Source organism: Oncorhynchus keta, chromosome 11 (genome assembly GCF_023373465.1).
Source record: "Oncorhynchus keta strain PuntledgeMale-10-30-2019 chromosome 11, Oket_V2, whole genome shotgun sequence".
NCBI classification, from domain to species: domain Eukaryota; kingdom Metazoa; phylum Chordata; class Actinopteri; order Salmoniformes; family Salmonidae; genus Oncorhynchus; species Oncorhynchus keta.
In genome coordinates, this window is record NC_068431.1 from 24,892,908 (window position 1) to 24,920,408 (window position 27,501).

The 27,501-nt window shown below is 42.3% G+C and overlaps 1 protein-coding gene across 2 annotated transcripts in view; it reads left to right on the forward strand.

Moving 5' to 3' along the window:
• LOC118389967 (endothelial cell-selective adhesion molecule-like) overlaps positions 1-27,501 on the forward strand; it is an 87,886-nt gene that overhangs the window by 34,603 nt on the left and 25,782 nt on the right. For both annotated transcript variants that reach the window (XR_004826889.2, XM_035780021.2), the window contains exons 2-4: positions 15,126-15,271; positions 17,127-17,328; positions 20,248-20,403. Coding sequence is in view for 1 of the 2 variants with exons in the window: in XM_035780021.2 (XP_035635914.1) it covers positions 15,126-15,271; positions 17,127-17,328; positions 20,248-20,403 (504 nt within the window). In the remaining variant the exon portion in view is untranslated. The remainder of the gene's footprint in view (positions 1-15,125; positions 15,272-17,126; positions 17,329-20,247; positions 20,404-27,501) is intronic.

Sequence of the window (27,501 nt, forward strand, 5' to 3'; positions counted from 1 at the left end):
TAAGAAGATATTAATATAATAATAATAATATATGCCATTTAGCAGACGCTTTTATCCAAAGCGACTTACAGTCATGTGTGCATACATTCTACGTATGGGTGGTCCCGGGGATCGAACCCACTACCCTGGCGTTACAAGCGCCATGCTCTACCAACTGAGCCACAGAAGGACCACATATTATGTTTGCCATGACTTTGATGTAGTTGTGGGCTTCATGTATGCCTACCTGGTTATACTGAAATGATGCACAATGAACATTAACCGTTTGGCTACTCCATGTAATTCCTTTTATCAATTCAAAAACACCTCAGACCTTCAGCCAAAACATCATATCATATGGGCATGTTGGCTGTCAGTCATATGATGTATTTATAGCCATGTGTGTTTACGTCTGCATGCATGTATAGATTTTTTTTTTTTTTAATTGTCAGACTTTCTTTTTTTCATGGGAGTCATCACTGTCATATTTTTCCTCTGGCCTGAGGTTCTGCCGGTCTTTGGGGGCCTTACCTTCAGAGATGGCTTTGAAAGCTGATAGGATTAGAGCGTGACGAGCAGGCTTAGCATGGGCCCAGCACTCCCAATCTCCAAGTGTGCGACAGGACTGGGTGCAAGGAGGGAGGCGGCGGAGGGTGGAACTATGACCCACCTCTGTGCCCGCCACACCCCTTATGTCGCTTGGTGCATCTAGTCATCTTTCACCAAAGCAATATTGTCCACTGTGCCCCCCCCATCTGTCTGGGTCTCATACACTGTCACTGTGGAAGTTGTGCCTTCAGAATGCATTCTCACTTCCTGGACCTTTTCCACATTTCGTTGTTACAGCCTGACATTTTAAAACTGATTTAATTGAGATTTGATGTCACTAGCCTACACACAATACCCCATAATGTCAGTGGATCTTTTTTATATATAATATAATAATAATAATATATGCCATTTAGCAGACGCTTTTATCCAAAGCGACTTAGTCATGTGTGCATACATTCTACGTATGGGTGGTCCCGGGGATCGAACCCACTACCCTGGTGTTACAAGCGCCATGCTCTACCAACTGAGCTACAGAAGGATTTTTTTAATATATTATACTGAACAAAAATATAAACACCATGTAAATTGTTGGTTTTATGAGCTAAAATAAGATCCCAGAAAATCTCCATTTGCACACAGCTTTTTTAATATATTTTTTTGCACAAATTTGTTCCCTCGAAGGGGCAGGTAGCCTAGTGGTTAGAGCGTTGGGCCAGTAACCGGAAGGTTGCTGGATCAAATCCCCAAGTTGACAAGGTAAAAATCTGTCATTCTGCCCCTGAACAAGGCAGTTAGCCTACCGGGGAACAGTGGGTTGTCATTGTAAATAGTAATTTGTTCTTAACTGACTAGTTAAATAAATAAATAAATAAATAAATAAATAAATAAATATCCCTGTTATTGAGCAATTTACTCCTTTTGTCAAGATAATTCATCCACCTGACGTGTGGCATATTAAGATGTTGATTAAACAGCTTGAACATGACACAGGTGCACCTTGTGCTGGGGACAGTAGACCACTCTAAAATGTGCAGTTTTGTCACACAACACAATGCCACAGATGTCAAGTTTTGAGGGAGTGTGCAATTGGCATGCTGACTGCATGAATGATTTTATGTCCACCAGAGCTGTTGCCAAATAATTGTATGTTAATTTTTCTACCATAAGCTGCCTCCAATGTCGTTTTGGAGGATCGTCTGAGACAGCCACCTGGACAGCTGAGACTGTGGGTTTGCACAACTGAAGAATTTCTGCACAAACTGTCAAACCGTATCTGGGAAGCTCACAACAAAATATGGAGAAAGTTAAGGGGTATGAATACTTCCTGAAGGCACTGTATGTCTGTGGGATCTTGTGGGTTGTGCCTATGTTTGCACAAATATGACCTCCTTATGTGAGCCCAAGTCCCAGTTGTCTGAGAGCGATCTTTTGTCAACGTCTCATTTCACTCCTCTGACTTCTCCACTGTCTGTCACTCAGTCTTACATATTCATATTACTACACACTTGACAATCAAATGCATCATTCTCTGACGTGTTGAATAGACAAGTCTTGTTTTGATGTAATGGAGATTGTTCTTTGTCTCATAAAACACAAGCTTTGTGGAGGATTTTGTCATTGTTGATGTTACATGACGTCTTCATTTCCATATTGCGGTATTTGATCCATAGTATCACATTGAGCAAGTTCTTTCCCCCTGATGCTTAGCTATGCCACGTCCTGCTGTACCACTGACCCCTCAGTGGAAGATGACTTCTCACAGCAGCTCGGGACCGTATTGAGTCACTCATTCACACTCCTGCTGGTGCAGACGGCTACTCAAACTGTAATAATCAACCCTGCTGGATCCAGATTATTTCACAAGCATCAGTCTATCATTGTATATTTAGTCAAACAGATGTGCATGTGTACAATAGAATAGTGAACAATTGTAGCACCTCATTTTGCCCACCAGCGTCTGGTGGCTGACGTGACAACTGACCGACTAGGCATACAAACATGGCAATGACCAGTCATATCTCCCATAGCCATACCGAGGTCTCCTAGCAACTCGGCACAAGCATAGTTCCCTTGTGGTAAATCTGTAATAAGCTGCATGTAACGAGCAGATTTCAACCCCCTCCCTGTAAACCTTGTCTAAAAAAGCAACATTTAAACAATCACCATAACAATGGGCTAATATGTCTGTGTATTACATGATGTGCCTCAAATGCTTCATATGCAAAAACTTGGTCCATATGCCCCACAGACATTGAAAGGCCACCCTAGCTGTGCTGACCAGAATTCAACATATTTGCTTATTTTTTTCTGAATGTTCAGGGGAGTTGTATGAAAGCTAAGCCCTGTTAAACTCTAGCCACGAGCAATCCCGTATCCAGGAGTGTAATCATAGCCTCAAGCACATTACCATAACGCAACGTTTCCTATTCATGAAAATCGCAAATTAAATGCAATAAATATATTCAAACACAAGCTTACCCTTTTGTTAACAACACTGTCATCTCAGATTTTCAAAATATGCGTTACAGCCAACGCTAGACAAGCATTTGTGTAAGTTTAGCATGGCATAATGCTATGCTAGGCTGTGCTGGCAGCAGGCAACATTTTCACAAAAATAAGAAAAGCAACCAAATTAAATCATTTACCTTTGAAGAACTTCAGATGCTTTCACTCAGGAGACTCCCAGTTAGATAGCAAATGTTCCTTTTTTCCAAAAATAATATTTTTGTAGGGGAAAAACGTAACGTTTGTTCATCCTGCTTGGCTGAGAAATCGACAGAAAAATACTTCAACTATAATGCATTAGCATAACGCAACTTTTTCTATTATGAAAATCGCAAATGAAATGAAATAAATATATTGAAACACAAGCTTAGCCTTTTGTTAACAACACTGTCATCTCAGATTTTCTAAATATGCTTTTCAACCAAAGCTACACAAGCATTTGTGTAAGAGTATTGATAGCCTAGCATAGCATTAAGCCTAGCATTCAGCAGGCAACATTTTCACAAAAACAAGAAAAGCATTCAAATAAAATCATTTACCTTTTGAAGAACTTCAGATGTTTTCAATGAGGAGACTCTGTTAGATAGCAAATGTTCATTTTTTCAAAAAATATTATTTGTGTAGGAGAAATCGCTCCGTTTTGTTCAATACTTTTGGCTAAGAAAAAAAAAGAAATTCATTCACTACAACGCTGAACTTTTTTCCAAATTAACTCCATAATATCGACAAAAACATGGCAAACGTTGTTTAGAATCATCCTCAAGGTGTTTTTCACATATCTATTCGATGACAAATCCTTCATGGCAGTTGCGTCTCTACTCCGTAGCAAACGGAAAAGGTGCTCATGGTCCTTCTGTAGCTCAGTTGGTAGAGCATGGCGCTTGTAACGCCAGGGTAGTGGGTTCGATTCCCGGGACCACCCATACGTAGAATGTATGCACACATGACTGTAAGTCGCTTTGGATAAAAGCGTCTGCTAAATGGCATATTCTTACTTGCAGCTGGAGATTACGCAATAATTGCAACGGAGGACACCAAGCGACCACCTGGTAAATGTAGTCTCTTAGGGTCAATCTTCCAATGATATGCCTACAAATACGTCACAATGCTGCAGACACCTTGGGGAAAATGTGGAAAAGGTAAGCTGACTCCTAGCTCCTCCACAGCCATATAAGGAGTCATTGCCATGAGGCGGTTTCAAAAAATGCGGCACTTCCTGATTGTATTTTTATCTGGGGTTTTTCTGTAACATCAGTTCTGTGGCACTCACAGACTATCTTTGCAGTTTTGGAAACGTCAGTGTTTTCTTTCCAAAGCTGTCAATTATATGCATAGTCGAGCATCTTTTCGTGACAAAATATCTTGTTTAAAACGGGAACGTTTTTCATCCAAAAATTAAAAGAGCGCCTCCTATATCAAAGAAGTTAAGCGTCCTAAGTAGAGTTAAGCAAATGCTACTGGTGGTCTTGGCAGTGAACAGACTACGCATTTCAGCCCAGTAAAGCGGCTCAAGGTCAGAGCTACATTACTGTGCAAATGTACTTTTCTCTGCAAGGAAAAAAATTATTGCCATGCCAAAAACCTCAGGCAGATGTGACTCCCAATTGGAAATGTGATGTTCGGCGCGTGTTTGTTTTTATAGGCTCTAACAATGGGCACACCTTGTCGACTGAGGATTTGTAAAAATATGTCCGTTTTGAAGTCTTTGTTTTACTACTCGTTGTGGAACGTGTTCAAAGTATTTGCTAGAACAGTGCTGATATGAGGTCATGACAAAGGAAAGTGTTAACATTGAGCATTCCAAAATTGATCCTTCCATACCTTTCACAGGTTACTATGACTACTATCAACCAGCCTCATAACACATTCCATCAAAATATGCAACAATGTCCAACTCAACTGACCCGGAGTAAGAAAGACTCCTGCATTATAATACTCCTCATACTCTGTTTATTTACTCCATGGGCCTCAGATCTGTGGCCACGTTGTCATTGTTGGTCAGCCAAAAACTGGAGACATTGAGGGACTGGATATTTTTCCATAAAGAATTAATCGCAATCCAGAGATTCTGCCAAAAAGTGGCTATTTGAAACCAGGCGAAGACATAGGAACAGGCCTACTTTCAAGCATAGTCAGATGGACAAACACATGGTTGCCTATTGACTGTGGGCTTCTCACAAGGAATGGGCCACCACAAACCAGTGGTGACACCGAAAGGGGAACATTTTCCACTCAGCCAAACTCGGGGGGGCAGCAGTCGCAGAGGGTGTGGAAGATTACCTTCTAAGGCAGGAAAGATGACCCTAGTTTCCGGGAAGTCAGTTCTCTCTCAAGACATGCAATGGGACATGCCTTCATGACAGGAAGAGACTATACCTTCTCAATGACTGTTCCAGATATGGTATCATTACTCAAGTGTTCCCTCTGATAGGCTTGGTAAACACATTAGAACTGTAAACTCACCATTTCCAATTCCCCTGACAATTATTGTAGCAGCACCACTCCAGCAGCTATATCTCACTGGTCACCCCCAAAGCCAATTCTTCCTTTGGCTGCCTCTCCTTCTAGTTCTCTGCTACCAATTTTATTTGACCTTTTATTTAACTAGGCAAGTCGGTTAAGAACAAATTCTTATTTTCAATGACGGCCTAAGAACAGGGGCAGAACAACAGATTTGTACCTTGTCAGCTCGGGGATTTGAACTTGCAACCTTCCGGTTACTAGTCCAATGCTCTAACCACTAGAGCGAACTACAAAAATCACTAAAACTGGAGATTCATATCTCCCTCACTAGCTTTAAGCACCAGCTGTCAGTGCAGCTCACAGATCGCTGCACCTGTACATAGCCCATCTGTAAATAGCCCATCCAACTACCTCATCCCCATACTGTTATTTATTTATTTCTCTTGCTCCTTTGCACCCCAATATCTCTATTTGCACATTCATCTTCTGCACATCTACCATTCCAGTGTTTAATTGCTATATTGTAATTACTTTGCCACCATGGACTATTTATTGCCTTGCCTCCCTTATCCTACCTCATTTGTACATGCTGTATATATACTTTTTCTACTGTATTATTGACTGTTTGTTTATTCCATGTGTAACTCTGTGTCAAACTGCTTTGCTTTATCTTGGCCAGGTCACAGTTGTAAATGAGAACTTGTTCTCAACTAGCCTACCTGGTAAAATAAATTTAAATTGTTTGTTTTATAAGAGCAGTCATTCCTGTGTGTGACAGGTTAAGAGCACGTATCCCGCTATAAATCCAGGCCAGTATATTTACAGAAAGTGTCAGTAAACCGATCTGACAGGGTATGGGGGAAAGTCCTCAGAGTAATGTAATCCTGCCCCAGTGATTCGCCTCTTGTCTCAGTTGCAGATTGTGGCATTTCTCGTTTTTTAGTCGCTCGTAACACGATAACCTGTCTATATTTAGCTTCTCAATTTTGAGTCTTTCCCTCTAATTCCTCCCTTAAGAAAATAAAATGCAGTCACTGCAGTGTGCTGCAAATTCTGCATCCAAAATACGTATTTTTTTTACTGCAGTAATTTTGCAGTGTTACTGCAGTACACATTTTTGTAAGGGATATGAGAACCTGTTCCAGTGGCATTATGACTTTCTAATCTTGGCCAACCAGGATGTTTCTTCTTTTGTTCAAGAGGGGGTGAAAAAGGTTTACTGAAAGTGACCTCACAGATTGCTTCTATTTGGTGTTATTAGCATGTTGAACAGCCCCAATTAGTATTGCTACACCAGGCCTGTGTTGTCGCTGCCATTTGAGTGAGCTGTTATCTGTGGCCACGTCAAAACAAGATTAATGCCTCGCTCTGCCTTATCTTTTGATATTGAATCCCTCCTCTCCCTTCTTCTCAAGGGCGTGTAAGTCAGCATCTTAAATATTTAACACATTGTGATTATTGTTTCTGTAAGATTGAATCAAGGTCTGATGCAGCTGTATACCATAATCAGCCTGAAATAGTTTGGCGTGTGCAGTGCTAGCCTCGTTAGCCTAGTTCTGTTCTGTCTTGTCTTCCTAGGAGCGTGATGGGATGGGCGCTAGGAGTAATAAGCACTTGGCTACATGGACATGACAAGGCCATAGACAACATATGGTGTTTTGGGGTCTGGTATTCCCTTAAGTATTAGCCACCTTGGTAAGGTGATTATGCTGATGTCATGCCAGTGGGGCAGTCCTCACACTTGCCACCCTGCTTTTTTTTAACTGTGTTCTGGCAGCCACAGGACTCACCTGAGTCCCCTCTCTGAGGTCTTCCCTGCCCAAAACATTTTAATCTAACTAGACAAGTCGGTTAAGAACAAATTCTTAATAGCAATGATGGCCTACCAGGGAGCAGTGGGTTAACTGCCTTGTTCAGGGGCAGAAGGACCTTTTTTTTTTACCTTGTCAACTCGGGGATTCGATCCAGCAACCTTTCAGTTACTGGCCCAACGCTCTAACCACTAGGCTACCTGCCGCCCCAAAGCCTAGCCCTTCGCCAACCTTTCACTCTTTCATCAAAGACTCATCTTTTTGCTGCTGGCCATTTTTTTTTTTATCACGATAGTCCCTGCGCTCTAAAGACTGTTTGCTTTTCACTGAGCCTATATCCACTACTGAACTCTCACTAGAAACTCCTAACCAGAGGTTGTGTTGAGATTTTGGCTGAGGTTGGTGGAACAGCATTGAAAATGGATAGGCTTTCAGAACCACACTGTTTGATAATCAGCAATGATCATTTCTACTTTTTTTTTCTCCCTCAAACTCCATTCTACTGCATGTAACCTTTTCCCCCTCCACCTTAACCCCACTCCTGTCCTCTAGGCCTCTTACTGTCATACACATGTCAAGACACAATCAGATTCCCTAGAGACCACTGACACCGACCACCCATACCCGACACCGAACTACAACGGAGGACCATGACAGCCCTGATGACATCCGCCAGATGATCCCAGCCAGAGTTTGATTAGAGTAGAAAAGTTAGCAGACACGTGCACACTCACAGAAACGTACACAGTATCTCTAACTCACACACCCACTTGCTCTCACACAGCACACTAGAATCAGATATTGAAGCCAGTGTGTTATGTCACAGCTCAGGCTTCGCCATGGCTATAATCCAATGTGTCCTTTTCAGTATTGTGCAGATTGATCTTCCCGTCAGTCTGTCTGATCGGATCCCTGAAGAGATCAGATGGCGTTGTGAATGCCGGGTAACGTTCCAATCCACCTAACAACACCATGTCATTTTATTTTCATCACCATGGACTGAGACATAATGGCTTGTTTCAAGATGAAGCACATGGGTTTCGAAGAGTTGAGGTTGTCTACCTTGTATGGCGTTATGAATGGATGGATTATGCACTGTAGTGTTCGACACTAAAGTATGCATTGTGTTCCGTTACTTTACATTTTGAGTAAGAAGCAGATTTTTTAAATCTATATTGTATTGTATTTTTACACGATCCAATCTAAAAGTAGTAACAGATCATATGGATTAGTGCTATAAGTATTGTACCGAGCTGTCAATTTCATTATTATATTTATGCTTTTACAGTTCTACCTTTTTCCCCCAGTTCCTACACTGACTCGGTGCAGATTACATTTGGCCCATCATGATATGACAGGTCACAATTGTAGAACAAATGTGAGGTAAGTTACCAGAGGTCTTGGGAGGAAGTCGTATCGCAGAATGCCTGTTTTTTAAGCCAGGTGTCCACAGCTTTGTGTGACTAGCTGGCTTCCTGGCTGTCATTTCCTTCTTGAACTGTGCTTCTCTGACAGACACTGCTAATTCTGGAGCACGGCCCGATCCTGATCTCGCTATCAGAAGGCCCAGGTTTTTCCTGTGCGCCTCGATCTGCACAATGTAAAGGAAGAGTCTGAGGGAGGGGTTCTTTAATTTTGCACCTGTGTAGAGGATGCTGACTTCTGAGCTTTGCAGTAGATCAGCAGCACTCTACTCAAAACACTTTTCTCTCAAATGAGTATTCTTCTTTCAGGACTTAGCAAAACCCATGTTTCTTATAACTCTTACTATTGAGTGACATGATCATGTAAAATTGTTTGTTCTTTGAGGCAACATTCATTCTTTGGAACGGAGACAGAGCTGTTGCTTCCTCATCATACTTACTTATCGTCATCATATGAATATAGCCTATTGGGTATATGAAGGCTTTTTGTTATGTCTATATGAAGACCATTAAGCTTCGGAAGTCTGTACCTGATTTCCCTCTGCCAATACACATGACAAGCGCTCGGTAATACCCACCCTGTCTCTCACTCTGTCCCCCCCAAAAGACCATCCCAATCAGATCCAACTCAAAGCTGTCATTACTGCTTCAATTAACCTCAACGTCTCTGTGCTCAAAGCTCCTCCAAGCACAGCCTTTGTCTTTACCAACCCTGCACATCACCGCTACACATACACTCTACGCTACACATACACCCAAATATATTCCCACTAAACACAAACACACATTAGCAAATACACTAGCACACATACGCAGTAAACATGCATGTGCACACCTGAAACTTTGTCCTCACCCCTGTAATTAAAATAATGACTAAAATGTTTTTCTTGTCTCTTGACTGAAAGGCTGTACAGATAAGCCAAGAAGGGAGCAGGAGAAACCGTTTCTGGGAGATGGGGTCAGTACTCAAGTCTGCTGTTTCTTTTAGTTATACTAGAAGACTGTGCTGGGAACAAGAGAGCCTTCACTGTCTGTCACCGAGAGGAGTGTGTTTGGACAGACTACAGTAGATTGCCTGCTGGCCTCAATTCTGCATGGTTATCGCCTAAAAGTCCAGTGATCTCTCACACGCAGTTTAAAAAAACAGATAGTTTATCACTCCACCAGTCTGTCACACTCTGTGTATGTGCTGTTTACATTTACATTTAAGTCATTTAGCAGACGCTCTTATCCAGAGCGACTTACAAATTGGTGCATTCACCTTATGACATCCAGTGGAACAGCCACTTTACAATAGTGCATCTAAATCTTTTAAGGGGGGTGAGAAGGATTACTTTATCCTATCCTAGGTATTCCTTAAAGAGGTGGGGTTTCAGGTGTCTCCGGAAGGTGGTGATTGACTCCGCTGTCCTGGCGTTGTGAGGGAGTTTGTTCCACCATTGGGGGGCCAGAGCAGCGAACAGTTTTGACTGGGCTGAGCGGGAACTGTACTTCCTCAGTGGTAGGGAGGCGAGCAGGCCAGAGGTGGATGAACGCAGTGCCCTTGTTTGGGTGTAGGGCCTGATCAGAGCCTGGAGGTACTGAGGTGCCGTTCCCCTCACAGCTCCGTAGGCAAGCACCATGGTCTTGTAGCGGATGCGAGCTTCAACTGGAAGCCAGTGGAGAGAGCGGAGGAGCGGGGTGACTGTTAATCTTGTATTTCCTGATCAATACTTAGACCTAGTACTACAGTATAATTAAATTGCTCAAACAGTATGTACTTACAGGGAATATTTTGTTGTGAGTCTGTTTCAGCCCTTAGCGCCTACTGCTTTGATTTGGAGACCCTGATCCCCAATCTAGGGCATTCAATTGAAAACATTTTGCAATGGAAAACAAGAATGAGTATTTCTTATTGGAAGCCCCTCCCTGTTTGGTGCCTGGTGTTAGTGGGTGACTTTTCCCTGGAGCCCGTTTGGTGCTTTATCTCCATGAGAATTGTGCTACTACGCCCATCCTATTCGATGTGCCTCTCTCTCTCTGTAGCGTGTCCAATGCTCTTCAGAAGAAGTACTTGGACTGTTTCGCCGAACAGTAATCAGATCGACTCAATTTTATCTCTGATGTGCTCGTGGGTTCATCTTTTGCTTTGATTATTATCGATATTCCCCTAGATTGGGGACAGTCATAATCACCACGATGACGTAAGAAGTCCTTTGAAAGTATATTTCTTCATCAAACCCAATCACTTATGGGACTTTCATACAGGCTATAAAAGATCTTCCCCCAGTTATCACCACCATCCATCCATCATAATACAGGGATGAGACATTCTCACAAAGTGACTGCCTCTTAACTTTTTGCTGTTCATAAGGCGGGTGAGGAAGTTAAATGGGTGCCTCCCTCCACTTATCTTTTAGCACGATGGGACGCTATATAAACCAGCACCTTCATCAAAGTGCTAGCTATAGATTTATCTACTGGTAGGATTCTGGAGGGAGTAAACAGGACCTAGCTACAGCCCTTCCTGTAATTTTGGCCTGCTTACATGAGCCACGCACTGCTCTTCCCTTGGGGGATTAGTAATCAAACACTGCTGCAAACCTGCCCCTAGACTGAGGCTGTCCTAATATGGACACCATTCTAGTCCCACTCATTATCCATTAATCCCACACCTCTGTGATCAAGAAGGCAATATATTCTCAATGAGTCCTTGTTGGAGAAAATTGACTTAATATAAGTTTTAAAGCTGTAATAGTTCATTGAAGCTAACAACTTTACCCTCCTGTGTTTTGGTAAAAAGATGAGGGAGGAGCCTGGAGAAATGTAACCAAATTCAAAGTGAGCGCTATGTATGCAAGGACTGACTATCCATGATATCCAAAGTATAGTTTTGTGGCTATACAGTGTTTTAGTTTACTTTTACTTTGTTTACAAACATTGGAGTTAAGCTACCTGTAGCTTATATTTTGGCTTCTGATTGGGTATCAGTGGAACTAAGCTCATTGAACATTTATATGTTGTATCATAAGTTATCTATCATGACACTCTTAATCGCAGCAGGAAGCCTAGTGGCTAAGGGCATTGTGCCAGTAACCGTAAGGTCACTGGTTCGAATCCCAGAGCTGGCAAGGTGAAAAAATAAAATAATAATCTGCTGTTCTGCCCTTGAGCAAGGCAGTTAGCCCTCAATGACAACTGCTTCCCGGGTGCTGATGATGTTAAGGCAGCCCCCTGCACCTCTGATTCAGAGGGGTTGGTTTGAATGCATTGTTGTGCAACTCACTAGGTATCCCCTTTTCCTCCCTCTCGACACCTGTCACTCCAAATGCAGGTGCTCTCTCATTACCTACTGACTAGATACTGATGTTGTCAAGGGCCTCCCCTCCAGTGAGGTTCTCAACCTGATATTTCAGTCGGCTCTCATTTGAGGCCCACATTAGGAGTATTACCAAAGTCAAGTGTTTCCATTTGCGGAACATTGCCAGGTTAAGACATTTCGATCACGACCTGCAGCTCAGCGACTCATCCATGTCTTTATCCCGTCTGGACTATTGTAACAATCTTTTTGTTTGGCGCAGCTGCCAAGTCCCTAAACAAGCTACAATATGTCCAACTGTGCTGCACGTGTCCTCACCCATAACTCCCCCCACGAGCACATCACTCCAGTGCTGTTCAACCTCCACTGGCTCCCCATGTGCTCACGCATCAACTACAAATTCTTGGTTCACACCAAGCTATCCACAACTCTGTGCCCAAGTACCTGTCTGACCTCATTCTGTCATCCTGTTCCACACGCACCATTTGTTCCTCTATGTCCATCTCCCTTCAGCAGCCCCGCAGCACATACAAAAAATATTGGTGACGGGGCTTTCAGTTGTGCGGCTCCGCTGCTGTGAAACGCACTTCCAGACACTATTAGGGCTGCAGAGACTGTCCTCCATTTAAGGCACAGCTCAAGACCATGCTGTTCAGAAATGCTTTCAAGGACCTCTGCTAATTCTGTTCTCATGTCTTCTGGGTCTGACAACCACCTGTATATGGCTTTCATTGTCTGTTTTGGGTTGTTGGTGTTATTTTAAAATGTATTTATTATTATTGTCTTTACCATAGCTATACTGAACAACATTCTTTAACACATGATTCATGAGCTGAAATAAAAGATCCCAGAAATTTACCAAATACACATTGATTTGTTTACATCAATTTATAAAGACCTTATAAAATGCTATACAGAAACCCAGCCGAAAACCCCAAACAGCAAGAAATGCAGATGTAGCAGCACGTGGCTAGGAAAAACTCCCTAGAAAGGCAGAAACCTAGAAAGAAACCTAAAGTGGAACCAGGCTCTGAGGGGTGGCCAGTCCTCTTCTGGCTGTGCTGGGTTGAGATTATAACAGTACATGGCCAAGATGTTCAAACGTTGATAGATGACCAGCAATTAGTAAGCATTTCTCTTTTGCCAAGATAATCCATCCACCTGACAGATGTGGCATGTCAATAAGCTGATTAAACAGCATGATCATTACACAGGCGCACCATGTTCTGGAGACAATAAAATGCCACACTAAAATCTGCAGTTTTAACACACAACACCATGCCACAGATGTTTCAAGTTGAGAGGGAGCTTGCAATTGGCATGCTGACTGCATGAATGTCCACCAGAGCTATTGCCAGATAATTTAATGTTCATTTTCGTTACCATAAACCGCCGTCCAACATCGTTATAGAGAATTTGGCCGTATGTCCTGCAGACCAAGTGTGGGCGAGAGGTTTGCTGATGTCAACGTTCTGAACAGTGACCCGTGGTGGCGGGGTTAAGGTGTGGGCAGGCATGAGCTACAGACAATGAACACAATTGCATTTTATTGATGGCAATTTGAAGGCACAGATACCGTGACGGGATCCTGAGTCCCATTGTCTTGACATTCATCTGCCGCCATCACCTCATGTTTCAGCATGATAATGCACGACCTCATGTCGCAAGGAATTGTACACATATCATGGAAGCTGAAAATGTCCCAGTTCTTCCTTGGCCTGCATATTCACCAGAGATGTCACCCATTGACCATGTTTGGGATGCTCTGGATCGATGTGTACGACAGCGTGTTCCAGTTCCCGCCAATATCAGTAACTTCGCACAGCCTCTGAAGAGGAGTGGGACAATATTCCACAGGCCACAGTCAACATCCTGATCAACTCTGTGAAGGAGATATTGTGCTGCATGAAATGGTGGTCACACCAGAAACTGACTGGTTTTCTGATCCACGCCTCTACCTTTTTTAAAAAAGGTATTTGTGACCAACAGATGCATGTCTGTATTCCTAGTCATGTGAAATCCATAGATTAGGGCCTAAATTAATTTATTTCACTTGACTGATTTTCATTATGAACTGTAAAATCATTAAATTGTTGCATCTTGTGTTTTTATAGTTTTGTTCACATACATCCAATGGTTTCTGTGTTTTTATAAGAGAACAAGGTTCACACCAAATGCTAGAAAATGTATAAACCGAGGGACTACCTGAACTTGTACAATAAGACACGCTTGTTTTCATATCCATTGTACAATGTGTGTGTGTGTGGGGGGATGCGGTGGTTATGTGGATGCAGCTTTGTGTGTGGGGGGGATGGGATGCGGGGGATCCGGTGGTGTGTGTGTGGGGATGCGGGGGGATCCTGGTGTGTGCTGGGGTTTGTATGTGTTGGGGGAATATGTGGGGGGGGGGGTGCGAGGGGATCCAGTTGTGTGTGTGTGTGTGTGTGGGGGGGGGGGGGTGTGTGTGTGTGTGTGTGTGTGTGTGTGTGTTATTGGTTCCAATAGCCCTGGAAGAGAGCGTCAACTAAGTTTTTTTTTGTCTTTGTAAATTGTTTCCCTGTGTCCCTACTAAGCATTATCATGTTTTGTTTTTATAGCTGTTTTTTTTACAGTATGAGGAATCTCGTGAAGTAGATTTCTTGAAGGATGACACATTTTGCGCTGACAATGAAATGAAATGTGGCTTGTCAACATTTTGACTTGGCAAGTGTCAGTTTTTTTGTTTTGATATGAAAGTGGACTGAAATGTGATTGATTGCCTCTGTGTCCACCTATAATAGGTCTGAGAGAAGACGTTTTGATATGACATGTTTTAAGTGTTTGTCAACAAGCCACAACCGCTACAGCTTTTCCTTATCAAAACTTGTATCTTGAGAAACTACAAAAATAAACATGCTTGCAGTGTGTGAAACAACAAAAACTTAGCAGGTTATCATTTCTAACACAGCTTGGGAAAAGCATGTCTTATTGTTTTTTCCATTCTGCCAGAAACAATTGCAAAACGCAGGGGCTTTATTCAACCTATTAAGCCACACTCGGACAGGTTTCTTAAGTAAGTACTCTGGTTTACCCCTCCCCCTCTCCGTCCTCCAGGTGTGCTGGCCCAGATCCAGATGCCCCAGAGTATCATGAAGGTGATCGAAGGTCAGAAGGTGGTGCTGCAGGCCTGGTACAGCACCAGCTACAGCATCGGCAAGAACACCATCCTCTGGAACTTTGTAGCCAATAACTCTCAACTGGTGAGTGTTTGGGCTCTGTTATGTTCTGTGTTTGGTGCCTTCAGCATCTGTGCTGATTGTCTGACAATTTAGGGCCATTCTTACTTGAGACGTGTACAGTAACTTGAACTTTCGCACCAAACAATGGCATATTTGTGCGTCTCAAATTGGGATGTGTAAGGAACTCTTTGATCATGCAGTGGTAATGATTAGAATGTGACATCCTAAGGCTACAGTATAATGTCCCAGAGGCCTGTAAGGTACCTGCATTAGCTCTGCATACCAGTTAAATAATTTTTATTTAACCTTTATTGAAGTAGGCAAGTCCTATAAGAACTAATTCTTATTTACAATGACTGCCTACTCCGGCCAAACCCCAATGACACTTGGCCAATTGTGCGCCACCCTATGGGACTCTCAATCATGGCCAGATGTGATACAGCCTGGATTGGAACCAGGCACCTCTTGCACTGAGATGCAGTGTCTTAGACCGCTGCTCCACTCGGGAGCCCAGAAGTACTTTATACATGGAAGTTTATTTTTTGTAAAAATTTATCAAATCTGTAATATGACTTTTGTAAGTTAATTTGAAATTATGGATGTATTTAATTTTGTTAGGGTTTGTTTTAATGTTTAACTCAGACTTCAGTGATTAATTATCATTTGTCTGTTGATTATTATTATTATTGTGTCATTTTTGCTCAAAAGCTCCCAACTACCAGAGAGCCAAGTCTAGGACCAAAAGGCTCCTCAACAGCTTCTACCCCCAAGCCATAAGACTGCCCCCGGAAAATTGATATCCCCCCTCCATTTTGTACACTTGCTACTCGCTGTTTTTATTATCTATGCATAGTCACTTCACCTACATGTACAAATTACCTCAACTAACCTGTACCCCCACACACTGACTCAGTACCAGTGCCCCCTGTATATAGCCTCGTTATTCTTATTGTGTTACTTTTTATTGTTACTTTTTATTTTAGTCTACTTGGTGAATATTTTCAAAACTCTTCTTGAACTGCACTGTTGGTTAAGGGCTTTTAAGTAAGCATTTCACTGTAAAGTCTACCCTTGTTGTATTTGGTGCATGTGACAAATTGAAGTTTTATTTGAACTACAACTGAAAATCTTTCTTGCTTGGCCATCTGTGGGGGAATAGTATCATGAAGGATGTTGACTGCTGTTAATCTGGCAAAACTGTGGTGGTTGTGTGTGTGTGTGTGGTGGTTGTGTGTGTGTGGTGGTTGTGGATGCAGCTTTAACCCTTTAACAAAACAAATCAAGCTGGTGAAAGTGGGCAGTTGGCCATAAGGCTCTCATCTAGCTTGGATTTTCAAACTTGCATCCACAGACAGTACTATCTAGGGATGTGCATGGGCTTATATTTGCTAATCACAGATTTGTTTTACAGCAGTATACAGATGGACCAAGTCCCAAAGGGGAAAAACAAAGACAAAACAAATCCAGTTTGAGTCTAGTAGTTACCATTCCACTACAGTAGCACTCACCAACAGTAGATTGGGAGGTTGCAGTTGTTGGCTTGAACAGAACAAGCTGCTTTGGCTAAGGCCCAGTCATGGAGCGGTACTCAGATTTAACTACAGAATGTCTGAGCTGTGCGCTTTTATCTCAACTCTGAATCAGACTGTTCGTCTTTAGCTCCAAATGATAATTCTGTCTTGCTTGTTTGCATAATGATCTATATGACATTTTAAAGTACTTTACTTCTATTCATACTCCAATGTACTCAATTGAGCCATGACAAGGCAATATTAAAAAGATAACATTATCTTGGTGTAAAATAAAGAAAAAGGATATTCTAGGGACCTTTTCAACAATCTTCATGGCTCTTGTCCCCTCCATCCAACCCACACAGATAATCTCCTACACCCTAGGCTCAATTAGTTTAGGCAGCCCGCAGTTTGAGGAGCGAGTGGGCTTCACCGCCACCATGCCCTCTGCCAACCTGTCTCTGTACATCAACAACACGAAGGAGTCAGACTCGGGACGCTACTTCTGCCAGGTCATCATCCCCGGGGCCCAGGGCTTGACCGGGGAACTTATCCTCAACGTCATTGGTAAGGACGAGGAGACCCCTTATGTAGTTCTTGTAGTCATGCAGTACGCCTTCTGTGTATTCTTATGAGCTGTACATGTAGAATGAGGCATGCATGTACGTAATCAGTGCCATCAAAATATTCATACCCCTTGACTTGTTCAAAATGTTACAGCCTGAATTCAAAATGAATTAAATTGACTGACTGCTTTCGCTCACCCATCTACACACAATACCCCATAATGGCAAAGTGAAAACATATTTTTAGGAAAGTTTGCTAATTTATTGAAAGTGAAATACAGCAATTGAATTTCCATAAGTATTCACATATCTTTGGTATGACACTCCATATTGAGCTCGGCTGCATCCCATTTCCTTTGATCATCCTTGACGTCACTAGAACTTGATTGGAGTACATCTGTGGCCAATTCAATTGTTTGGACATGATTTAGAAAATACATACCTTTCTACAGTATATAAGGTCCCACAGTTGACAGTGTATGTCAGAGCAGAAACTATACCATGAAGTCCAAGGAACTGTCCACAGATCTCCAAGATTGTTACTGTATGACTCATCACAATTCTGTCAAAGTTTGGACACAAACTCATTCAATGGTTTTTCATTATTTTTTACATTGTAGAATAGTGTGAAGACATCAAACTATGAAATAACACACATGGAATCATGTAGTAAGCAAAAGTGTTAAACAAATAAAAATATTTTATATTTGAGTTTCTTCGAAGTAGCCTTGATGACTGCTTTGCACTTTTGGCATGATCTCAACCTGCTTCACCTGGAATGCTTTCCAACAGTTTTGAAGGAGTTTCCACAAATGCTGAGCACTTGTCGGCTGCTTTTCCTTTATTCCGAGGTCCAACTCAACCTAATTGAGATGGTTTGGGATGAGGTCGGGTGATTGTGGATGCCAGGTCATCTGATGCAGCGCATCAATCTACTTGGTCAAATAGTCCTTACACAGCCTGGAGGGGTGTTTCAGGTCATTGTCCTGTTGAAAAACAAATGATAGTTCACAGACTGTGTCACCAGCAAAGCACTATCACACCTCCTCCATGCATCACGATGGGAACCACACGTGGAGATCATCCATTCACCTAATCTGCGTCTCACAAAGACACGGCGGTTGGAACCAGAAATGTGAACTCATCAGACCAAAGGACAGATTTCCACCGGTCTAATGTTCATTGCTTGTGTTTCTTGGCACAAGTATGTGTCCTTTTAGTAGTGGTTTCTTTGCAGCAATTCATCTATGAAGGCCTGATTTTATACAGTCTCTGAATTGTTGATGTCTTTTACTTGAACTCTGTGGTGCAATCTGAGGTGCAGTTAATTGCCGATTTCTGAGACTGGTAACTCTAATGAACTTGTTCTTTGCAGCAGAGGTAACTCTGGGTCTTACTGTCCTGTGGTGGTCCTCATGAGAGCCAGTTGCATCATAGTACTTGATGGTTTTTGACACTGCACTTGAAACTTTTAAAGTTCTTGAATTTTTCTGGATTGACTGACATGTTTTAAAGTAATGATGGATAGTCATTTCTCTTTGCCTGTTTAAGCTGTTCTTGCTATAATATGGACTTGCTCTTTTACCAAATATGGCTATGTTCTGTATACCCCCTGACTGGTACTGTATATCTGGGGAAGAATATGAAACAATTTCTTGAGTGTTGAAAGTTTCCAATGGCACAGTGGTCTCCTTAATTGGGGGGGGGGGTTGTTATCTGCAGCACTTCACCAATCTGGGCTTTATGGGAGAGTGGCCAGACGGAAGCCACTCCTGAGAAAATGGCATATCGCGGCACGCCTGGAGTTTGCAGAAAAGACGAGTGAAAGACACTGAGCGTAAGGCAAATGATTGTCTGAAGAGACAAACATGTAAATATTTGGCCTGAGTGCAAAGGGCTATGTCTTGAACTAAGCACAGCTCATCACCTGTCAAACACAATCCCTTCCGTGAAGCATGGAAAGGCCTTTCATCAGAGGCAGGAATTGGGAGACTGGATAGAGGGAACAATGAATGGAGACAAATATAGGCAAATCCTTGATGAAAACCTGCTTCAGAGTGCAAACTACCTTAGACTGGGGTGAATATTTACATTACCAACAGGACAATGACCCCAAGCATACAGCCAAAGCAATGCTGGAATGGCTTCAGAACAAGAATTTGAAAGTCCTTGAGTGACCCAGACAATGCACAGTCTTGAATCCCATTGAAAATCTGTGGAAGACTTGAAGATTGCTGTTCACTGCCACACCCCATCTAATCCTTAACTTACCTCATTTGCACTCTGTGTTGTTGTATGTGTCGAATTGCTACGCTTTATCTTGGCCAGGTCACAGTTGCAAATGAGAGCTTGTTCTCAACTAGCCTACCTGGTTAAATAAAGGTTAAATAAATAAATAAATAAAAATAATTTACAGATTTTCTCAAGCTCTGTTAAGGAAAAATGGGAGAAAATTGCAAAATACAGATGTGCAAAGCTGATAGACATAGCCAAGATGATTCAAAGTTGTAATCGGCGCCAAAGGTGCTTCTACAAAGTATTTACTCGGGTGTGAATACTAATCTAAAATGAGATTTCACTCTTTCATTTTCAATACATTTGCTAAATTGCATCAATTTGGAATTCTGGCTATAACCTAACAAAAAGTGGAATAAGTCGAGGGGTATGAATACTTTCACTGTATATGATCAAATGCTGATAAGAGACACACACACTAACAGATGTGCTCTACTTGCACATATACCCGCATACAGTACATGCGCACCCGCATACCTGTACATACGTTCCTGTATGTATCTTCACACAATAGTTTCACTGTTTGCCACTACCCTAAATCCTTAGCATTCTTTTATCTATCATTATTCAAATACTGTAACTTAGCATCTCATCACAAATGTTCAACCTCTCTCCTATATCTCAGTCCCTCCTGCTGTACCAGAGTGCGCTCTGTCGGGGAAGCCAGTTCTGAAAGGCAACGTCACGCTGAGCTGCAAGTCCAAGTCAGGCAAGCCCATCCCCATATACAAGTGGCAGAAGACCAGCCCCACATCTGAAGTCTTCTTCTCTCCCATGCTCCGTGAGTAACTAACTGCAGTCTGACATCTGAAACATGGAGTTCTAACTTTATTAACCAACATCATAAGCAAAACCTTTTGTTTACCCAGAAATTGTGTATTTATTATAAATGTACTGTATTTCAGGGAGAGCTTGCTCTCTTTCTGCAGTTTGATAAGACTTTGAGAGTACTGTAATAGTATATCGTTCAGCCAAGTTGTTGTGCGCACGTAATGTGAGTTGCTCTGGATAAGAAATGTTTACAGTATATACCATAAACAAATGTAATGATAAAGCAGAGGGTATAATTTTGCCAATGAAAAGGGGATTTTGAAAAAGTTACATTTGAATTGAGGCAATAAGGTCTCACTTTACGTTGTGTCCTAAAGTTAAAGGTACTATGTATTGTGTAACCACACAACCAACTGGGTATAATGGTTATGAGTGTGTTGTATCAATCTGTACTTTGTAATACACTATACAAACGTGTGTGTGTGTGTGTGTGTGTGTGTGGCTGCCATATACAGTTGAAGTCGGAAGTTTATATACACTTAGGTTGGAGTCATTAAAACTTGTTTTTCAACCACTCCACAAATTTCTTGTTAACAAACTATAGTTTTGGCAAGTTGCTTAGGACATCTACTTTGTTCATGACATAAGTAATTTTTCCAACAATTTTTTACAGACAGATTATTTCACTTATACCTCACTGTATCACAATTCCAGTGGGTCAGAAGTTTACATACACTAAGTTGACTGTGCATTTTAAACAGCTTGGAAAATTCCAGAAAATTATGTCTTGGAAGCTTCTGATAGGCTAATTGACATAATCTGAGTCAATTGGAGATGTATTGCAGGGCCTACCTTAACTCAGTGCCTCTTTGCTTGACTTCATGAGAAAATCTAAAGAAATCAGCCCTCATAATTTGTTTTAGACCTCCACAAGTCTGGTTCATCCTTGGGAGCAATTTCCAAACGCCTGAAACAATAGTACCCAAGTATAAACACCATGGGACCACGCAGCCGTCATACCGCTCAGGAAGGAGACACGTTCCGTCTCCTAGAGATGAATGTACTTTGGTGAGAAAAGTGTAAATCAATCTCAGAACAGCAGCAAAGGACCTTGTGAAGATGCTGGAGGAAATAGCTACAAAAGTATCTATATCCACAGTAAAACAAGTCCTATATCGACATAACTTGAAAGGACGCTCAGCAAGGAAGAAGCCACTGCTCCAAAACCTCCATAAAAAGCCAGACTACGGTTTGCAACTTCACATGGGGACAAAGATCGTATTTTGGGGGGAAATGTCCTCTGGTCTGATGAAACAAAAATAAAACTGTTTAGCCATAATGACAATCGTTATGTTTGGAGGAAAAAGGGGGAGGCTTGCAAGCCGAAGAACACCATCCCAACCGTGAAGCACGGGGGTGGCAGCATCCTGTTGTGGGGGTGTTTTGCTGCAGGAGGGACTGTGCACTTCACAAAATAGATGGCATCATGAGGAGGAAAATTACGTGGTTATATCGAAGCAACATCAAGACATCAGTCAGGAAGTTAAAGCTTGGTCGCAAATGGGTCTTCCAAATGGACAATGACCCCAAGCATACTTTCAAAGTTGTGAAAAAATGGCTTCGGGACAATAAAGTCAAGGTATTGGAGTGGCCATCACAAAGCCCTGACCTCAGTACTGTTGACAATTTGTGGGCATAACTGAAAAAGCATGTGCGAGCAAGGAGGCCTACAAACCTGACTCGGTTACACCAGCTCTGTCAGGAGGAATGGACCAACACCAGCTCTGTCAGGAGGAATGGACCAAAATTCACCCAACTTATTGTGGGAAGGTTGTGGAAGGCTACCCAAAATGTTTGACCCAAGTTAAACAATTTAAAGACAATGCTACCAAATACTAATTTAGTGTATGTAAACTTCTGACCCACTGGGAATGTGATGAAAGCAATAAAAGCTGAAATCCTTCTCTCTACTATTCTGACATTCTGACATTTCACATTCTTAAAATAAACTGGTGATCCCAACTGATATAAAACAGGGAATTTTTACTAGGATTAAATGACAGGAATTGTCAGGAATACTTCAACTGTATCTATGTGGATTTAAGGACACTTAATGTGAAATGGAACAGGCAATCAAAAGGATTGTGCATAAACAAATCATAGTTTCAGTAGGCATAACAGAGAGAGATAGGATACGGCACGGGTCAAAATGATTGATTGATTACCATACGTCATGATGACGCGTGCATGTTTAAATATGTGCCCCCGCCCCGGCCCCCCTGTTCGTGTGGTCATGTGTTAGAGGGTGTGTGTTTTTTTATAGTTCTATGTTATGCTTTGAAGTAGGTCTGTTGTTTGATGTCTAGGGGGGCTGGTTGAACTGGGGAGGGTGTTGTTTGAGTGTTTGAAATTTTGGGACCGTACACCCAGTTTTATCTCCCTTATGGTTGTTATCTATGAAGCAGGAATGTCCAGGGTTATGTATTTGGGGCCTAGGCTTTATAAATGTCCAGAACAAGCCATTTTTTAAGACCTGAATATTAAACATCTAAAATATGTCTACAAGGGGAATTCTCGGAGTGCTCTGTAGCTCACGTCATGAATCCAACGCCAAAAGCCTGGAGGATATTTTGGTTGAGGCTCCCGAATGTTTTAACGGATTTTTGTGTACAAGCGAGGGACATATTTTGTACATATTCAACCCGGAGGAATCTACGGTTAAGATATTCACAGACAGCGTGTCCCAACCCTTTTATAGTGCAGAACCCGAGAGTTTTTCTCCAGCGCTAAGGACGCGAGAATGGCTTAAAATAAGACTAGCTTTGTGTCAAATGGAACGAGTCCTGAGTGCTTCAAGGCTGCCGGGATATGCGTTGGAAGAACAAGTCTGGGGACGAAAGGATCTAATGGCTCTGAGAGTCACTTCCATGGGGTATACCCCGGACTACCCCTACGTCATGATGACGCGTGCATGTTTAAATATGTGCCTCGGCCCTCCTGTTCGTGTGGTCATTTGTTAGAGGGTGTTTGTTATTTTATATCTATATGTCATGCCTTGAAGTATTCAAGGTGTTTGATGAGTAGGGGGGTCTGGTTGTGTGGGGGGTGTTTGAGTGTTTGAACTTTTGGGACCATGTCCTTTTGAGACCCCACCCCCCCATCTTTATCTCCCTTATGTTTGTTATCTGATGAAGCAGGAATTTCTGGGGCTATAGCGCTGGGGCCTCAGCATTTATAAATGTCCAGAATAAGGCTTGCGAACCCAGAACCGTAAACCCTATTTTTTTTTAAACATGGATTTTGCGATCAGTGGCAAAGCTGTGATGACTGTAGCCTCGGAGGCAGGACCGCGTCTGAAACATTGAGAAAGGGCAAAGTATACAGCCGCAATATACGATGCACCAAAAAAGCGGTTTCTAAACGTGTATAGAACCCAGATACCGCCCGCAACGGCGCTGAAAGATGAAGTGTTGATGTCTAACGGACAGCATTGGGGGTATCTGTTTGATTACTTGGCCTGTAGCGTGAAACTCTATACGTTAGCCGAAGGAGAAGAATATAACGACCAGAAATTAGGCGTGACTTATGATGTTGAAGACTGGACGGTTTTTCGACAGGTTTTGTGTCCCGAACTGAGCCGTATCACCAAGGGTTACAGCTTGTTCACAGGCTACGAGACCCGCTGGGAAGGTACCCCGGACACCTCAGGAAGAGTATTTCACAGGGTGAAAATACAACGAAAAGATGGACTCCCCTGCGGTTGCGTGGAATTTTACGTCAGCACCGTGGAAATCCGAAACCAAAACATCCGGGATGGCGGTTCGGACGGGGATTTCCGGCTTCGAATGCTTATCCCCTTTAAAAGCTGGCCTTTAATGGAATTGAAAATGTTGGAGATGTTGGACACTCTGTTTGTACAGAGCCAAAAGCGCCAGAGCATTGTTCGACTAAAGAAGTGCATAATATATACGAATCCGGAGGATTACGACTCAAAGCATCCCCAAGAAGATACAACGTCAGGAGATGCAGCCCCCAAAGAAAGCGAGGTAAGCGGTGTTGTTAACCCCGCCCAGATACCCCGAGGGCTGGTTCAAGAATAAAAGGCTGGTTCTTAAAACCTACAGTTCTTAACCTACGCATTGACCATGGATATTCCTAACGCATACCCGAACTCCGAAATGGCCTGGGCTCCCGACACTAAGGATTGTATGCCTCGCAGCCCTCCATTCTACTCCCCCCTGGCAAGACCCTCGACACCCCCTACATGTACACAACCTGAGGATGTGTTTGATGGGGTGGTCAGTACTATTTTTTGTGGACACAATCAAGGCCTCAGTAGGCACGCTTTTAGACGTGGTGATTGGAGAATATATACGAGAAAAATGCATCGGTTGTGAGATTAATCACCCCAGCCAGCGAAGGCATCCCTGCCTATACGATCCCCCAAGATACTACTTCTTCAACAATTTTGAGGCGCTGGTGAAGAGACTTTGGTCCTGCCGGTTTATACCATCGCTGGTCAGAGCCCTGGAGGCTATGGGCCTTGTGCCGTCTATCCCCAGAGTTTACGGGGTAACCGAGGCTTTCCTACATGAACTGAAGGAGGCCATTCACATACACGAGAAACTCAAAGAAATCCGACACACCCTGGTGGAGGATAACAAATACCGGGAGGCTGTGGTGTCTGATGTGATGACTTTCTGGCTCAATAAACCCCAAGAGCCCGAGTGACATTTTTGTTATTTAGATGTAGAGCAATGGGTAACTATGTGTATACGAGGTTAGAGAGAATAAATACATTTTTCCTTTTGAGAGAACTTACAAGTGTTATGCATCAAATTATTGAAAATAAAGTGAACAATGTCTCGTTCTACACAACCCCCAATTCCGGGGCTAATGTAGAGCGTGTTTTGAAAATGGACAAAATCATGAATCATGTACGACATGCGGGCGAGGGTCTACAATGGACACAAATGGTTACCCGGCTTGGTGGTGATTCTGAAGAACTAGAAACAACTTTGTCTAAGATTTTACTTTATTTGTTTGAAACACCCTTTAATTGTAACATGTATCATATTTGTTGTTTATATACTTTTATAGCTGATGTGTCTGTTGTAAAATTTCAGCGAAACAAACCTGTTAATCTAAGCCAAATATACAAGGTTTTACATGATTCGATCATAGAGAAAGGGGGGGCATGTATCCTGCAACGAATTAGGGATTGTCTGTATACGTAATACCTAATGTTTTCATGGAAATAAAAAACCCAAAAAATGAAAATGAAATGTTGTTGTTATTTGAAAGTGGCTCATTAACGTTATTGGACCTCAGAGAGGCAAGAAGGATGGCAGAGCAGATTTTGAAAAACATTTATTATAATCCCTCTAACCCGGGGTCTTATGGTGGGTGGTAAGGAGCGTTTACAGCGCGCTTTAGCCGAAGAAACAGGTCACAGGTTAAGCGATGCTAAAGTCAATGAGTGGTTATCCCAACAAGATGCTCACACTCTGCATAAACCCGTGAGAAAACATTTTCCTAGAAATAGTTTTTTTCTACACACCCATTGTCCCAATTTCAGGCTGATCTATGTGACATGCAGGCCCTTGCAGATAAAAATGAAGGAAATCGCTACATGCTAACGGTCATAGATATTTTCTCTAAAATAGCTTTTGTCCGGGTCTTAAAGAATAAGAGCGGCGCTGAGGTGACCCGGGCATTTGCCTCTATCTTGAAGGAAGGAGGCGCCCCCAAGAAAGTGCAGACCGATGGCGGAAAATACTTTTTTAATAAGCCCTTTCAGAAACTAATGAAAAAGCACAATATAGTACATTTTGCTACAGGATCGGATTTGAAAGCTTCTGTGGTTGAACGCTTTAACCGAACTCTGAAGGAGCGGATGTGGCGCTATTTTACAGCTCACAACACGCATAGATATATCGACATAGTTCAAGATTTAGTAATTGGGTATAACAATAGTTATCATAAAAGTATGAGGATGAAACCCTCCGAGGTCTCTTCGGAAAACTCTTTTCAAGTCTTTAAAAATCTGTATGGTTTGCTCCCTCTTCGCCGTAAGAAAAAAATAAATTTTAAATTTATTGTGGGGGACTTGGTTCGTATATCCAAGTTGAGGGGTGTTTTCGATAAAAAATACGTGCAAGGATACAGTGATGAGCTTTTCACGGTTACAGAATGTCTGCCGCGCATACCCCCGGTCTACATATTAAAAGATTATGACGGGGAACTTATAACGGGATCTTTTTATGAGCAGGAATTACAGAAGGTAAAGGTTGGTAAAGACAAGGTGTTTCACGTAGAGGAGATTCTAGATCAAAAGAGAGAAAACAGTCAAAAATGGGTGCTGGTCCGCTGGAAAAACTGGCCGCTAAAATTCAACAGCTGAGTATTAGAGAAGGATGTAGTGGAGGCATCAGGGGTTAATTTAAACCCCCATGCAGGATAAAATACATCCTCATTCGGGTGTACACCGGAGGGCATAATGGAACACAGCGGCTTCTACCTGACTCTCCCCAGTAATGCGTCCGCACAGATATATCGTAATAATCAGAGTTCTAATTATACAACCAATTTTCCAAAGCCTATAGAGTTATCAGAGGCCTGGGAAGTAGGGCTCAGCGAGATTACATACCCCCATAGCTGGTATAATATCAAAGATAAGGACCGGGAATTTTATTTCAAAAAGTTAACGGAACCTGCAACATTTATTAAGGTTAAAAAAGGGTTCTATAGAACCGTCGAAAGGCTCGTCTCCGAGTTGAATGAACGTCTATCGCAGAACAGTACGGAAATATTCCTGATGTACAACCCTATACATAAAAGGGTACAAATCTCAGGAGATGCTTCCTGGGGGATAAAGACTGGTGGTAATTTAGCCTACATGTTGGGGATGGGGCCCAATAAATGGACGTATGTGAGAGATAAATTATTCCCATTCCCCGCGGATATACATGCAGGATTTTACAACATATTTGTGTATACCGACATCATATCCTATCAAAGGGTCGGAGACAGCTGTGTGCCACTCCTGAGAATGGTTCATATAGACGGAAAGGACGGCGACATAGTCACTGTCACCTACGACAAGCCA